The sequence below is a fragment of the Orcinus orca genome, chromosome 5 (genome assembly GCF_937001465.1).
Source record: "Orcinus orca chromosome 5, mOrcOrc1.1, whole genome shotgun sequence".
Taxonomy (NCBI): domain Eukaryota; kingdom Metazoa; phylum Chordata; class Mammalia; order Artiodactyla; family Delphinidae; genus Orcinus; species Orcinus orca.
This window is the reverse complement of record NC_064563.1, coordinates 79,555,155-79,572,721: the sequence shown is the minus strand read 5'-3', so window position 1 is coordinate 79,572,721 and position 17,567 is coordinate 79,555,155. Positions and strand designations below refer to the sequence as shown.

General features: G+C 45.7%; 1 protein-coding gene across 16 annotated transcripts in view; it reads left to right on the top strand.

The window, feature by feature from the left end:
* Window positions 1–17,567, top strand: part of KALRN (kalirin RhoGEF kinase) — a 653,035-nt gene that overhangs the window by 269,256 nt on the left and 366,212 nt on the right. For all 16 annotated transcript variants that reach the window (XM_049710431.1, XM_049710430.1, XM_049710429.1 and 13 more), the window contains exons 7-8: window positions 11,096–11,287; window positions 15,408–15,539. In XM_049710431.1, the coding sequence (XP_049566388.1) occupies window positions 11,096–11,287; window positions 15,408–15,539 (324 nt within the window). The remainder of the gene's footprint in view (window positions 1–11,095; window positions 11,288–15,407; window positions 15,540–17,567) is intronic.

Genomic DNA, 17,567 nt, shown 5'->3' with positions numbered 1-17,567 from the left:
AGCTGACTCATGCCTCTTCTCTGAGGTCTCCTGGAGCCGAGTGAAAGGCATGAAATGGTCTGTGAAACCTAGCACGTCAGATGAGATAATGTACACGAAAGGTCTTAAACTGTAAAGCATGACACAAATATGAAGTATTGATAATAATAAGTAGCAGCAACATTGCATATGCCTTTCTGGAGCGTGGCTGGTAGCCGACCAGGACTACCAGACAAGGGACAGAGACTGATCAGGGACATACAGGCAAGACGTTGACAAATCAGAAGATTCTAGAACTGAGAGGTCAGGACTAGATAGGCAGATGAGAAGGGAGCAGTGCCAAAAAAAAGAAAACAAAACAGAGGTCAGAGTTCGCGACCCAACCAGAGGCCCAGAAATGAGGAAGAACTAAAGGATTTCCATCAGCAAGTCCACTTGGCTCTGCCCTCAAAGTATATCCAGAATCTGGCCACTTGCACAGCCGTTACCTGCCTGGACTATTGTAGTAGCTCCTATCTGGTCTCCCTGCTTCCACCTTTGTTTCCTTACAGTCCATTCTTAACATAACAGCCCTAGCGATCCTGCCAAAAGTATGTCACTCCTGTGCTCAGAATGCTTTAATCCTTCTTAGGATAAAAGCTGAAGTCCCTTACCATGGCTTACGAGGCTCTGTGTGGTCTGGACACCCGTTACCCCTCCAATCTCATCCTCTACCACCTACTCATCTGCTCCAGTCACCCTGGGCTTCTTGCTGTTTCTTGAATGCTTCAAGGTCATTCCTGCCTCGTGGTCTTTGCCCCTGCTGTTTCCTTACCTGGAGCCTCTTCCTGGCTGTTCATTCTCTCACTTCATTCAGGGCTAAGCTCCAGTGTCACCCTCAGTTTCAGGGGTCAGCCTGCCCTGACTTCTCTATCTTAAGTAGCACTTCCCAGCCCCACCATGCTCTATCCTTTTCCCAGCTGTATTTTGTATAGCACTGAAATAAGAAATATATAGTAGATATGACCTTATTGTCTGACTCTTCTAAAATGTAAGCGCCATGAGCATAGGAGTTTTGTCTGCTTGTTCCCTGCTTGCACAGTGCCTTGAATTACTGGATGAATGCTTGAATAAACGAATAGGATCGCAGATTTAAGACTCTGACAATAAATCACGATATTGAGGAAAGGGGCAAAGAACTGCCTTAATCCTGAGCTTTACTGTGTTTCTGTGGAGACTGGAACCTGTTCCTCAAGGTGACTGGCCTTGGATTTACAGGTAGAGATGATTCTTCCAAGGAGGGAGAGGACAAGAAAAGTCCACCTGCCAGGCTCCTGCCCATTCTGGAGCTGAGCTATTCTGGGAATTCCAAGGGCAAGTCAAGGACCCCAGTGGGGAGGCTTCAGAGAAGTAGAAATTTTTATTGAATTCTCTCTCCAGGAGCCCTATTCTTCTGGGATATGAGTTTGTGAATCTTTGGGAGCAATTTCTCTTCATCATCTCCCTTGAGGGACATCTTTGGTTGGTTCAACTGCTTTCACATTTATGGCAAAGTAAAACAGCACAGTGGGAAAGAACAAGGGCACTTGGTGCTAGCCGTGGCTCTGTATTTCCTTCCTAGTTGTGAGATCATAGGCAAGTTATTTCAGTTTCTCAGAACCTCACTACCTCATCCATAAATGGAGGATAGTGTTGGTACCTTTGCCAGGGATGTTGTAAGGATGAAATGTGATCATGCATTTTAAGCACAACATTTGGCATGATGTTGTGCTTGGCAAATGTTCAGCTCTTATCACTGTCAGGGTCAGGAGTGGTCGAAGAAATAGTTCTCCTTGTTCAGGACATCTCCTCATAGTTCCCATCTGTAGAGCATCTCAAACTTTAACGTGCATACGTATCACTTGGGACAATCTTGTTAAAATGCAGATTCTGATCCAGAAGATGGGGAAAGGGCCTGAGATTCTGCATTTCTAACCAGTTCCCAGGTTGCACTGATGCCAGGACCAAGCTCTGAATAGCTAAGAGAAATGGAGAAGAAAGGCCTGGGAAATAAAATACTGGTGAATGTGTTTCTGTGAAGTTTTATAGCCTCTCATTCCAACCTTAAAGGCACCCTGAAATTACTACATCCTAACTCAGAAGAGCTACATTGTTTCCAGCCTCTTTCCCTGCTGGCCTCCCTGAATCTAATTCCAGCTGTACCCATCCCTCCCTACCATTTCAATCCTGCAATAATGCCTCATGCAAAGACACTCACCCTTTTAAGGAAGTTTCACTCAGAGCTGCAAGAGGAGAGACAGAAGGCTTTCTCTTTTACTTAAATCTGCTCCTGGGTTTCCTTGGCCCTCGGACATATGGCCAGGCGTTTGTTTTCATGGCTGCTTAATGGTTTGTAAGGCAATTGCTGGAGGAAACACTGCTACAGCAAGCCAGGCAAGAGAGACAGAGGGATTCACAAGCCAGTGTTATCTTTGCTAAGCACCAGGGCTGTTCCAGCTTCCTTCCTCTCTCTGCCCGACAATGACAGATGGCTTCCACATGGTTTGACCTACTGTTTGGCCAGCCCTGACCAGATAGTCATCCATCAGCTGCCCTGTTTTGTTCCCTAGAGGGCACCCTGTGGTTTGAGAGAGGCAGAAGTTAGAGGTTTCGTTTAGAGCTCACCACATCTCATAGCTATTGTAGTAGAGTTTCAAGTGTGGACAGTTCTTATTCCAGATGTTCCTATCCCGGTGTCCATATGTTTCGAGGTGGGATCAGCAGGTTTACATGGTAATGTTCAACTAATTAATCATAAGCTGATGCTTTAACAGCTTCAGGACCCAAAGTGGGTTTCATACTAGCAAAGATGTAAGCGATCATATGGTACTATTAATCTGGAAAAAGGAGGTGAGGTTCAGCTTTTTCCATTGCTTTGGCACAATCTATCTCTTACAGATTCTGAATGTTACTCATGAAGCCTCTGAAAGCTGTATGGGAAAATCTCCAAATAATTCTCCTCATGGCTCTCTTTGAGTGTTACAAAACAAAAACTTAATATTATCTGCAGGGCATGAGAAAAAGGTAGTATAAGCAGAAGGATGATGCAGACTAGGAATCAGGAGACCTGAGTCTAGTCCCAATTTGCCTCTCTTTTTGTGACTTTGAATACACCACTTAATTGATCAAACAGATTTTTTAATCACCTACTAGGTGGATTCAAGCAAGAAATATCTGGGTTTTATTATTTTTTTTTAACTGTAAAATGAGATTATCATATGAACTTGGCTTCTAAAAACTTTAACTGAAGTGTGTTTGTATTCTCTTCCTTCTTAAAGCATAATTTGCTCACTAAAACTTGCCTATTTCACTTGTACATAAATTGTACTTTACTTGTAAAACAAATGCTTTACCAAAGTAAAAAGATACAGGGACATTTGAGTAGTTACAGCTTTCATGGATTGCAACCTGACCAAATCTATTAAAATTAAAGATACAGGGGGCTTCCCTGGTGGCGCAGTGGTTGGGAATCTGCCTGCCAATGCAGGGGACACGGGTTTGAGCCCTGGTCCGGAAGGATCCCACATGCCACGGAGCAACTAAGCCCGTGCACCACAACTGCTGAGCCTGTGCTCTAGAGCCCGCGTGCCACAGCTACTGAGCCCACACGCCTAGAGCCTGTGCTCCGCAACAAGAGAAGCCACCGCAGCGAGAAGCCCGTGCACTGCAACGAACAGTAGCCTCTGCAGGCCGCAACTAGAGAAAGCCGATGCGCAGCAACAAAGACCCAATGCAGCCAAAAATAAACAAATAAATAAAATAAAATAAAATAATAATAATAATAAAAAATTAGGCTTCCCTGGTGGCGCAGTAGTTGAGAGTCCACCTGCCGATGCAGGGGACACGGGTTCGTGCCCCGGTCCGGGAAGATCCCACATGCCACGGAGCGGCTGGGCCCGTGAGCCATGGACGCTGAGCCTGCGCATCCGGAGCCTGTGCTCTGCAACAGGAGAGGCCACAACAGCGAGAGGGCCGTGTACCACAAAAAATAATAATAATAAATTAAAAAAAATTAAAGACACATTAAAATAATTTTTAAAACTAAAAAATATTTTAAATACCAAATCTATTATTGGTTTGGCCAAAAAGTTCGTTCGGTTTTAAGTAAAAATAAAGACGTTTTTCGTTTTCACCAAGAACTTCATTGAACAATGTATTCATTAACCGAACGAACTTTTTGACCATTAAAAATAAACTGCAACCCCTAGCATTATTTGTAGAGGGGGAAAAAAAACCACAAGCAAAAACTAGAAACAACCTTTGTGTGTCAGTAAAGAGAATGAGTTTGATAAAATTAGAAGGTTGAACATAAATTCTCCCTTAGCTCCATCACTCATAGACATGTGGTGTTTTGACTGGGGAGGGAAAGGGCTGGGGGATAAAATAATGTATATTTCCTCTGTATAGTTTTAAGAACATTTTACCCCAATTACTGTGTGTGTGTGTGTATATATATATATATATATATATATATAAAATCTCAAAATTATTTTTTAAAAAAGCTTCTCTAGGGCTTCCCTGGTGGTGCAGTGGTTGAGAGTCCGCCTGCCGATGCAGGGGACACGGGTTCGTGCCCCGGTCCAGGAAGATCCCACATGCCGCGGAGCGGCTGGGCCCGTGAGCCATGGCCGCTGAGCCTGTGCATCCGGAGCCTGTGCTCCGCAATGGGAGAGGCCACAACAGTGAGAGGCCTGCGTACCGCAAAATAAATAAATAAATAAAATAAAAAAGCTTCTCTATACACAAGAGAATTAAGATGAGAAAAAGACCCTAAAGAAAAGTCTCCCCTCAACCCCGCTGCCACTATGCATATTTAGTACAAAATAGTGTTCAGTAACCTTTGGGTGTGCTTCCCTGGTTTGCATAATATTTTTCTCAGCTGAGGCTGTACTGTTTATGTATTTTATAGTTCACATTTTGATTTAACATTCGCTTTGCATTTGACCCAAATGATTTTGCTGAGTACTCTGGCCCTTGGCCGGTTGTTTGCCTGGCCTCCCTCCCTGGAGTTTTGGATTTGGAGAGACAAGGTCTCCAGGGCTTGTCTAGAGGACTGAGCCGCTTTCAGGAAAGTGGCCCCTCTGTGGTAGTTGACCTCACCTTCTGTGATGATCTGACAGATCACAACTTCCGTTTTCATGAGGATAATTTAAAAGCTGCAGCCCCGTTGAGCAGAATGGAATTGAGAACCCTGTGCCCAGGACTCATTCCTTGCAGAGATGAGACAGCTCTTCAGTGACTCCCCTCTGCTGTGCTGGAGGTGAGGAGGAGAAACGTCCCCCCTGGACAACAAAGTGACGGGCCGCCACGCCTGGCCTGGGGAGGAGGTTTCGGCCACCTTTTGCAGTACGGCCAGTGATAAGGAGATGGATCTGTCCCCTTGTGTGAACATGGGACATTCCCACTTCTGGGTGCTCTGGGTGTGGCTCACACATGTCAAGGTAGTGGAGACACCTTAAGAAGGCTATCCCAAGAGAAAAAGGCCTCTATTTTTCTGACTTAAGGTTGAAAGGGCATGGATCACAGAGCTAGTCACTGGCTGATTCTGAACTCTCCAATCTTTCTGGGTCAAAGACAGACCTGTGCACAGTTCAGGGCCCTAGACTCTTGAATCCTAGGGGTAGGGCATCTGCCAACACAGGGGCTGTAGTTTGCAGGGCAGTGGCCTGACAGGCAGCTAGGCCAGCTTTGCCTGATGTGGGGCTGGGCCCATGTGGCAGGCCCCTGTGCAAGGGAGTGTTCCTCAGGAAGAGTAGGGGACTTTGTGGCAAGCTTTCTGTGAAGTACAGTGGGACTCTGGACTCATTGGAATATTTGTCTCTAGTTGGAATAGTTAATAGATTTTTCTTTTGTTTTACTTTTTACTAATACTTTGATTTGGTTTGCAATTAACTTGGAGAGTTAACACCAATGTGCTGGAATTGGATGTGGGAAAAGATATGACATTCTTTGAGTTATCAGTTATATGCCAGGCAACTGACCGGATGCTTTATGTTATCTCATGTAACCCACAGGAGGGAGTTTATGATTCAGGGTGGGGACCTACAACCACAAGAGTGTAAAATTCACTCCTTATTTTAGGAGTGAAGTGAATGGGATTCAAATAATACATGTACTCAGAAAGGATCTGCTCTTACAATCAGCCCCTGACACAGACCCTAGGTTACCAAAATGATAGCTTGCATCAAATGATTATTTCTAGAAGAGCCAGTATCTCTTTCAGAGTATACCACATAAGAGACTACATTTAAAGAGAAAATTTAGCTGGGTTTTTAAGTGGAGAGTTATCATTATCTTGCAAGCAACTTTGCATATTTTTGTAGCCAGTCGGGGCAGCCAGGAGCCAGATTCAAAGTGAGAGCCTTTGGCAGGGCTGAAAACTTTCATCAAGCTTCAGCTGGGTTAAAAAAAAAAAAAAAAAAGATTCTGCCAAATCGTTCTTTCAGCAGAATGACTTTGTTCCATAGATTTCAGTTAATCACAGCAGGAGACAAGACCTCAGGAGAAGGGTCTAGCCATCCATCCTGTGATCTCCACTTAATGGCTGCAGGAGTGAAATGAGAAAACAGAGAATTTTGTAGGCAACAAAAGTGGGGACAGGGTGTAAATATAGAGGGTTTTGAGTTAGGAAGATTCTGTTGGAATTTAGTTATTTTTCCTATTTGTGACCGAAATGATCGGAAGAGAGCCTTTGAGGGCAGATAGGGTGGGATGGAGGATGCAGCAGGCCAGGCTGCAGGTGCATTGCATTCTGCAGGGTAGATCGTGTTTAAACCTTGGACAGTGCAATACTTTGAATAATGATAATAATAATAGCAGCACTGATATGGTGGGAGGGGTTTAAATTCATAAAGCAGTTTTGAGGTAAGAGTTTAAGAAGATACTCACTAAGCTAGAATTATTAGTCATGTTGTTAATTTCTGACCAGGGAAGCTGGTTAGTCTAGGCAGCTCGGCTCAGGGGAAGGGGCTGCAGAGAAGAGGGGGAGGGGAGCAGCTGGCCCTTGGTCACCTAGCTCGAGCTGTGGCCCTGGCACGACAGTGCAGAAAGCAGAGCTGGGCTGAGGGGCTGAGGCATGTGGACAGCCGAGGCTGGGCTACATGTCCCTCTGGAGTGGGCCGCACTGCTCTTCTTGGTCTCCCTCCACGTAGGTGTCCCCTTGCCAGCCCTTTAGTGAACAGAGCAGTTTTTTGAAAGCATAAACCAGATCACGTTCCTCTTCTGTTTAAAACCATCCCATTGCACGTGGACACTTGACAGTTTTGTCTCCCTTGTTGCTTCAGTATATGCCCCACCTCCTCCATAGAATGAGGTCTAGATTTAGTCAGTATTCCCCCAGGCACTGGAGGTGAGACAGAAGAAGACTGTGACCGCCTAAGTTCTCTCTACGTTCCATCTGCGTGCCCTCCATGAACAGGGTACACCTGGAGGCCTGGTTATATGGCGCCGACACTGGACACTGCTTACTCAGAAATGGAATGTCTGAGATCTTTAGTTCATCTTACAGCTGAGGAAGCTGAGGCACAGAGGAGGCAAGTGACATCTTAAGCGAGTGCCAGGGCTGGACGAGAACTCACATCTAACTCCTGACCCGGCAACGCTGATGCCCTCGACTGACGGACAGCTCTGCAGCTGGAAGGGCATTGAGGGCTGGCAGGGAAGAACGGCAGAGCCCGGCAGGTGGGAGGGCGTAGAGGAGGCAGCTGGTAGAAAATGGAAAGGCCATGAAGAGTCAAAATATGCATTCCCCCTGGCCATGTCCCCAGGACAGACGGGAGTCCCAGGTGCTCTTTAACAGAGGCATAAACAGTGACACAGGAAAACTACACAGAGGGATTGACCCAAGGCCAAGACGTGTCATTTGTGCCTAACGACTAAGCACCTTTTATTTGGATTCTTAACCTTGCTCTGTCCTTTTAAGTCATGTGAGACCTTCTCCGCCATTCTTCTCTTGTCATTTGGTTTGTGACTCCAGTTTAGAATCTCTCTGCCTATTTGTCTCAGGTTCTAAGCTGGAGGGAGATAAAGAAGGTGATGATGAACTTGGGCCATGTGACTTGCCTGCAGTGTTTTGCTGCTCTTCAAAGGGGCTGTAGAGAAGCACAGTGAGCAAATTCATGAGTCAACATTATACTTATCCCTCTTTTGTGAGGAATACTCCTCTACTTCTTGTGTGAAGTATAATCATTTGTTAGCTTTAGTAAGACATCTCTCTGCCCACTGATAAGGAAACAAAAAGGCATTTACTGTGCTAGTCTCTAGAATGTGAAATGTAAGCTGTGGTCTTTTTTTGTTTGTTTGTTTTTAGCTTTCATTTATGATCACAGGCTTAAGGGTTGAAGGGGGCCTTGGAGGACTGCCAACCTCACCACCCCCTTCTGTGTAGGAAGCCCCTTCTCAACATCCTTGCCAGTGGTTCATATCCCTTCCCCCTGCATCCCCACTGCTGAGTTGCCTCTACCTCTGTCATAACACTTACTTCATTTTGCTTAAATTACAGTTATTTGAGGACTTTTTTTAAGTCTCAGCTGTGAGCCCCTGAGGGCAGGAATCCTGTCTCTTTCCTCTTTGTCTTTGATCTCCCACAGCCCCCAACACAAAGCCTGGCCCACTCTCCATAAATATTTGAAGGAGTGACAAGGTGTTAACAGCCTCCAGAGGCAGCCACAGTTCAACATCTCTAATAGCTAGAAAGTTCTTCCTAAAAGTGAGCAGAAACGCACCTCCCCAACTTCCCTGTGGGGGAAGAATATAAACAGCCAGTGATGACAAAGGGCCAGGCAACCATAAGATGCACACGAGAGACCCCGGGGACAGGCCATGCCCTGTCTTATTGCTGTTCTTGCTTCCCTTCTGGCCAAAGGATACGAAGGTCTTTCCCATGACAGGAAAACCCAACCACACTAGATAGAGTTGGAGAAATGTGTGTGGCGTAGGGAGGGTTTCCAGGATTCAAATCCAGTTTGGAAGGGCAGCTTTACTAGATGCTGCCCTTGTCCCACTCATATCCCCTTAGTCCTCCCCAAGGGTCATCTGCAGACCGTTCCCATGCATAGCGACAGCTTCCTGTGTTTCTCTGCCCATGGTCACTCTCTGACCTGGGGACTATGCTTGGCCTGTGTGTAGGTCAGGCTGGAAATGCCAGGGAGTAACTCCAGGAGAGACCTTCAACCATGAGTGATGGGACTTGTGCATAAATACCCCAGATCCCTCATCTCCCAGTGGGATGCTCAGAGGTGTGTTCTACACAGTCTCTCAAAGGTTTCAGGAGAGATGACCCCCAAATGCTCACAGCAGTAATCCACTAATGGACACATCCTTTCTTTATTTGCCTCCCTTCCCTCGTTGACTTGCCTACTCCCTCACTGTGCTTTCTGGGATCACACCCAAATAAACAGTCTGCCCCAAATCCTTGTTTCAAGGTCTGCTTTGGGTGGAACCCAAGCAGGAAATTTGGTGGAAATCCTAATGTTAGTCTCTTAAAAGACAGAACTATTAAAATTAGTATATGTCTTTTATCCCCCCGTTTCTTTCCTTCTATTTCTAATTCAGAGTTGGTTTTTCTGTCAGTTCTATAAATAGAGTTTAATTTTAAGAAGAATCTGGGTCCTAACTCAGAAAACAGGACTGATAATGATTCCTAAGTCTTTGAAGGATAGTTATTTCAAATAATAAGAGTTAGTAATATTCTAGTTCTATTAAGGAAACGTACTAGTCAGAAAGGTCTCAGGCCAGACTAAAGAAAGAGGTTACGCATGGGGATCATTAGACATCAGGATGGATTTGTGTTCAAGTGCTTCACTTAACCTCTTAAACTTCCACAGAGACCTTTTAAATGAAGAGAGACCTTATCAACCTGGCTCAGGTTTGGGATGGAGTGCTTGAGGTCAGGACAGCGAACATGAATGCGGACCATGAGGGAAGAGGGAAAGGAAAATAAAGAACCTTCATTAAACTTACCCATTATTAATGAACTACCGCTGAGCTAATAGAGCCAAGAGAAAATGCCGTTACCGAAGAATATTTATTATCATATCAGAAGATTCATAACAAAGAACAAAGGTGTGCAAGCAACCTGCCGCCCTAGTCCTCCTTCAGACAGACATTGTGTGAGTCAGAATAACTCCCTGTAGGTGCTACAATATTACTTGATTGTTTTGACACCTCAGACAATTAATAGGAGGTAGCAGTTAAAAATAATCATGCTCACTACTGTCTTTGTTTGTGCGTTTGTGGGTTTTTTTGTCTTCTTTCCTCCTGTAGAGTTTTCTGCTGGCCTAGTAAGGAATGACACACATGGTCATGAATTTTTAATTGGCAATCAAAGATGGGAAGGAATGCGAACAAAACACAGGGTGAGAGGAGTCAGCAGGGCCAGGAGAGCCCCACAGATGCCTTTTTGGGGTCAGGTGGGGAGATGTTCCTAAGTCACGTAGGGATAAGAAAGGGCTCCACGGATCTTACTTTAAGCATGGATATTGTGGCTTCGTATGCTCTCTTTATTTATTTATTCACCTGCTCTCTTGGTGGGGGTAGGAACAGGGGGCAGCAAAGTCTTCACTTAGTGGTAGGAAGATGTGTGGTCATCCTGTGGCGTGTGTCCTTTGCCCTCTTTGATGAGCACTGCTGCCCTGTTGTAGTTGGCAGTAATGCCCTGGGTACGGCTCTCTCCTGAGTTGAGAGAGGTGCCTTTGCCTCCTCAGGCTTTTGCCCTGGTCTGAGCCGTTGCTTCCGGAGAGAAACTCTTGGAAGTACCATGCTGTCCCCATGGCGTGACCTCATAAGATGATTGTGAAGATCATTAAGGCAGTCCAGTAAAGTGACTGCATTCGTGGGCATTAATAGTTGGCACAAAAACTATGTTGGTCCTCAAAATGAAGGGGCTCAGTTACTGTACCTGCCATCTGCTGAAATTTCATAATATAAACAAAGACCTCCTTTGGGCTCAAAATGGATATGTTAATGTGGCCGATACTGGCCTCTCTCAAACTTTTTGTTTTGGGTAGCCTCCTTCCCCGTGTATTCCCCCAGCCCAGGGTGCTCTGTGGGTGCCTTGTCAGCCTGCCCCACTAAGCACCCGCTCTCCCTTGCTTCCCAGAACGCCTATGTCAACATCAACCGCATCATGTCCGTGGCTTCCCGCCTCTCAGAGGCCGGCCACTACGCCTCGCAGCAAATCAAGCAGATCTCCACGCAGCTGGACCAGGAGTGGAAGAGCTTCGCGGCCGCTCTGGATGAGCGCAGCACCATCCTCGCCATGTCTGCTGTGTTCCATCAGAAGGCTGAGCAGGTAAGGCCAAGGGAGCTGCTGTGGCCTCTGGTGGTGGGAGGGGCAGGGGCAGGGCAGGGCAGGGCAGGGCAGGCTGGGAGGACATACACTGAGGTGTAGAGAGACCCTCCTCTCTTTTTGAAACACCAAAGACCGTGCTGAGTAGTTTTGACGACAACCCATGTTCTAGTACTGTCATGGCCCCTGTGTACCCAAAGAGACATTGGTAACTCTTGGAGGCTTTGCTTAACATTCAAACGGGAAGAAACCCAGAGCTAACTATTCTGCTTAGTAGTTTATTGTTGGACGTGTGTGTTTGTGTGTGTGTGTGTGTGTGTGTGTGTTGACTGCTTAGTTTGCATTCCATAAGCATAGACCAAAGGGGTGAAACTAAACTGATCATTGAGTGCTGAGAACAGGGGGAAACTAATTTTACATGAAGCATTTGCTGTGGATAATAATAATGTAATAATAATACAGTGAACAGAAATAATAATTACTTGTTGCCATTTACTTACTGGCATTGGCAAGTGACATTACTAACCCATTTTACAGAGAGGAGCGGGGAAGCTCAGAGAGATTAAGTAAGCTGCCTAAGATCCAGTGGCATGCAGGAGCTGACTCTAACCAGCTTAGGGAGAGCCAATGGTTACATTTTCAGGAATTTTATGAGCTGGCTGTTAAACATAGCCATTACTTTAAACTATATAAATTTAAATTAAATATATCACATTAAAAGCAAAGGTAATAAATACTCAAAACTCATCATTTTCAATTATTTTACTAGATTTTATTATTTTCTATGTTCTTGAGATTATTTCTATGTTATATACACACTCACTCTCTCTCTCTCTCTCTCTCTCTCTCTCTCTCTCTCTCTCTCTCTCGCTCTCGCTCTCGCTCTCTCTCTCTCTCTCGCTCTCTCTCTCTCTCGCTCTCTCTCTCTCTCTCTCTCTCACACACACACACACACAACAATAAACTACTAAGCAGAATGTAAATAGGCTCTGGGTTCCTTCCCGTTTGAATGTTAAGCAAAGCCAGCAAGAGTTACCATTTGTCTCTTTGTCAACATTTATGTCTGTGGTAATAGTATACAGTTGTGTGCTACTGCTCACCTCATCCCAGCTACATATTTGGTGATGTTGCAATGGTAGCCTGAAATAGGGCAAGATAAAAGTTTTACACCATGGAAATCATCAAGTGTTAGAAACCAGGGCTTGATTTGTTATTTTATTGATTGTCTAGAATCTTAAGAAAATGAGAGAGAAAATATTTTAAAATGCAGATTAAGCCTAAAAATGTGCCCTGTGTATAGCTGTTGCATTGTGAATAGAACACAAAATCAAGGAAATATTCTTCTGATATTCAAAAACTATTATTGCATTTAGCAGAGAAGTCACTTAAAATCACTGATGAATGAGTAATGTTCTGACATAAGTCTCCAGGTATTTTTCACTTTTGTCTTACATCTTAACAAAAGTGAAAATATCAACCAGCTTTTGTGTTGGAAATATATAAGTTTGTTGTTTACAAACAAAAGCATATGTGAGAATCAATTCGTTACATGGAATTTATCATAAGCATTCTATGTGTTATTATTCTTTGTAAATTATGTGCTACACATCTTTTATAGCAGTAAAGTTTATAACACTTGTGTGTGTATTACATACACACATATATGCTGGTTATTAAAAGTTTATTAATATACCCTTGTGAAAATCACACAATTAATCGATAGGCATCTGGGATCAGGTGTGTCTAACATTAAAGCCTGTGGTCTTAACCCCTAAATTTCTTTCTTTGTATGACATTTGGATAGCTCACAGATAACACAGAGTCAGACACAAGGTTATACCTTAAAACTCTTCCTCTGTTACCCACCTAACATGGAAGGCAGCATGGAATAATTGAAAGAGTCTAGGTGTCGGGCTTCCCTGGTGGCGCAGTGGTTGAGAGTCCGCCTGCCAATGCAGGGGACACGGGTTCGTGCCCCGGTCTGGGAAGATCCCACATGCCGCAGAGCAGCTGGGCCCGTGAGCCATGGCCGCTGAGCCTGTGCGTCCGGAGCCTGTGCTCCGCAACGGGGGAGGCCACAACAGTGAGAGGCCCGCATACCACAAAAAAAAAAAAAAAAAAAAAAGAAATAAAGAGTCTAGGTTTTGATGCCAGACACAGGTAAGTTCTAATCATTAACTCTTAGGCAGGTCACCGCAACATTCTGAGCTTGTTTCCTCATCTCTAATGTGGGGATGATCATAAATCTCACAGCACTGTTACAGGGATTAGAGATGGAATATATTAGGTGCTTAGTGTGTTTTTTAAATGGTAGACATCACCAAAGATCTGTTGGTATCTTTGTATTTCCTCCACCTGTGTCTGTTTCCATCTGAGACCTTCCCAAAGACTGAAAGTACTTGTGTTATAAGTCAAGAGCAGCCCTACACATTGAGAGGAATCTAGCCTTTTGTTGTTGTTGTTTTTTTAAGATGATGGTGGTAGTACCTGAGAATATTCACATCTGATCTCCTGTCCTCTCTTCAACCTATTATTTGCACGCTTTGTTCAAGGTTTCTCCAGATTGGCAAGGGAGGTTCAGTGCCTCCCTCTGTCTCTGTCTTTCTCTCCTCGAGATAACCGTTTCGTGGGATCCACTATAGGACTCTGGTTAGAGTATTACAAAGAAATCCCAAAGACCTTGAAGAGGTGCTCCCCCCACGACTGACACACACTGTCAAGTTACTTCCAGGTTCCTTTATGAAATGGTTGTTGGTGGAGCAAGCAGCTTCTGAGGTATTAGCAAGCACATGCAGCCTGATCCTGGGTGTCACCCAGCGCTCTGCCAGCATCGTTAGGAGACGGCTTACTGCGATCAAAAACATACAGAATGAAAGATCCACTGCCACAGCCAGGTGGCTAAGGACTGAAAGCTGACGCGATACCCAGAGGGGGACTCAGGCAGTTGTAGAAGCGCAGTACCCGGATTGAGAGTAACTGGAGGACTCAGCTTCTGTTTGCTGTTTCCTGACTTGGATTAGTTTAGATGAGAAGCAATTTTATTTGTATCTATTTTTTGATGCAATTTCTCGGGTATTGCCAGTCCTTCAGGGAAACTCATTAACCATGCTTCTTTTTAGCTGGAAAGCACACACACACACACACATACACGCATGCAAACAGTGGATTCAAGGCTAATTTTTCAATGCATTTATGTAGGCAGCTCTTTATTGTCCTCAGATGGGCTGTTCTAGGCAATGAGATAAAAAGGTATTTAGGCAATTAATTTAAATGGAGCTGTGCACCCAGGCAAGAAGAATCACAGACAGAACCACTCCAGACTGTTGGGTGAAGAATTATTTGCATTTTAGAGGTGTATTTTCCACCCAATAAATCTGAGTGATTTCAGTTAGCTCACCCTTTGTGCATGGAGACCCATAGTCTCCCACAGTTGTTAATTTTAATTTTTAAATAATTTGATGTCTGTCAAGATCTGTATCTATATATCACAGCCCAGGAGCCACTCTAGACACAGTACAGTCTGTCCCGCTGAGCTGCCCTCCCCTCTCCCACCCTTGGGGTTCTGACCCAATAGCAGGGATCTTTTTGAGTGTTAATCTCCATCCTCTGTGGGAATGGTCTCTGCGGGTTCCCTGGGGTGCCTGATGGGCCTGAATGAGGCATTCTTTGCTACTCTTCACAGCTCAATGTCCACACTATAAAGCACATGTGTGGAAACATCCCATTTCATTATATGTTGCCTCTCACTTGTACCTGTGAGTGTGCACAGGACAAGAAGCTCTCACATAGACATGTCATGTAGTGAGCTGTTTGCACACCTGTATTTTATCATCAGTGTGTGGATATAACCTGTTGAACATGAAGACAACTCCCACCCCCAGCAGTTTCATAATAGTCATCTTTCTTTGTGGAAACCATACTTCCTAAACAGGTACTGGGTCTGACTTCTTACCTGGGGTTGGTGTTTATAAAATTAAAGAAAAAACTCCACTGTCTGCAGTGGTCTCTGAAGGCTTCCAGAGTTCCTGATGCTTCTTCCCAAGGTATCTGACCGTCTGTACATAATCTGCCCATTGCCCGCCCCCAGTGCTCCCACACTGACCCAGCCGGCATCTCCTTCCAGTTCCTGTCGGGAGTGGACGCCTGGTGCAAGATGTGCAGCGAAGGTGGCCTGCCGTCTGAGATGCAGGACCTGGAGCTGGCGATCCACCACCACCAGTCCTTGTATGAGCAGGTGACCCAGGCCTACACAGAGGTGAGAACCCAGCGGACACCCAGGGGTTCTGGCTGTGTATAGGGGTATGGGGGTGTGGCAAGAGTACCGGCCTGTGTGCTATGAAATAGCCTGAGTTGGACTAAGAAGAAGAGAGGCCATTTTTCTCCCTCTGGAAACATCTTTAAGATCCTTGATCTGTTAATGATGATGTCGAAATGCAGCCATTGGCAGGAACTGCCTTAGTGCACATGCGTGTACACACACACACACACACACACACACACACACACACACACACACACACACACACACACACACACACACACACACACACACACACACACACACACACACACACACACACACACACACACACCCCCTACCTCACCCTATTTGTGAAGACCAGACTGTCTCTTCTGTGGAAGGACTGTAAGAAAGCAAGGCTGTGCTCCTCTGGAGTTGCTTTCTGTCTGGTGAACGGGCATGCACACACTAGCCCTGCCACCCCTTTTATGAAGCAGCTCATCAAAAAATACTAATGTTCTCACTGGAAGGTCCAGAGCACAACTCACCACAGGTTGGAGATAAGCGTTTGCAGGAGTGAGAAGCTGCTGTGGAAGTGAAGGACAAGCTAAAAGGCTCTTCTGCTGAAAACTCAAAGGCTGGGAGCCTGGTACAAGTTAGAAGGGGAAAAAACTGCCTTCTTAACTCGGACCAAGCACACCTCCTTTCAGACCTTGCTGGAAGGAAAAGGCCGTTTCAACTCCAAACCAACTTTGACTTCCTTGTTAACCAGATTAATCTGGGGTCTTAAAATTCCTATCAATACCCTAGTCACCATGGTTTTAAATTAGAAAGGCACGTGCTCGCTGGATAATCTGCCAAGCACTGGAGCCACAGGTGTCAATCAGATGATGCCACTTTCCAGAAATATTGCCAGGAATCCAGTGAGGAATGGCAGGGAATGTCACCCCCCACTGGTTTCAGCACTGAGGGTGAGTGTTGGGGAACCCAGGAGCATGGACGTTGTGTCCACAGTCTAAGGGTCCCTCCCTTATTCTGCGTGTTCTGGAAAGACAGAGATGTTACCACTTTCAGGAGAAGAAAAAAGGAGGTTGTGTAGAAGGAGAGCAAAAGAAGGGTAAGTATAAAAGAAAGAAAATGACAAGGAAGTAAAGGAGGGAAAAATGCTGCTGATGATGATAAAGGTAGACTTGGTAGCCAGTACCTGCTGGGCCCTCTTCTAAGTGCCCTGCATGTGTTAGCTCGTTTAATCTTTACCGCAATTCTATGGGGTATGTACCATTTCTATTCCTGCTTCACAAACAAGGAAACTGAGGCCCAGAGGGGTTAAGTGTCAATAACTTGCCTCTGGTCACACACCTAGAAGTTTAGAGCTAGGTAGAGGAAGGTGAGGACGGAAGAGGGAAGAGGGAGAGAGGTTTATGGTGTCAACTTATATTCAGCTTCTTTTCTGAAACGAAGATCTGCTGCCTGACCTAGTCAATGAGTCAGTCAGAATATTTATCAAGGGGCTTCCCTGGTGGCACAGTGGTTGGGAGTCCGCCTGCTGATGCAGGGGACACGGGTTCGTGCCCCGGTCTGGGAAGATCCCACATGCCGCGGAGCGGCTGGGCCCGTGAGCCATGGCCGCTGAGCCTCCGCGTCCGGAGCCTGTGCTCCGCAACGGGAGAGGCCGCAGCGGTGAGAGGCCCGCGTACCGCAAAAAAAAAAAAGAATATTTATCAAGTAAATACTTACCAAGTACCAAGTGTCAGGCACTCTTCCAGGCGTGGGACGAGATAAACAAGGCAGAGTCCCTGCCCTCAGGAAGCTGAAATTCAAGGGGGAGGGACACAGTGATTCGGGGTCTCGCAGACAACTGGCTGCAGCCCCAGCACCTCCTCTCCCTCAGGATTCTGGGGTGCTCGGCCCTCCCCGGGCTGCAGGCTGGGCACTGTGGCAGCTCTGGTGGCACACTCCTTGGTTGTCATGGGTGTTGGTAGGACTGAGATTCTCAGTCCTCATCAGGGTTGCCAGCGGGCTTGCCTTGCCTCCCTGTGCCCC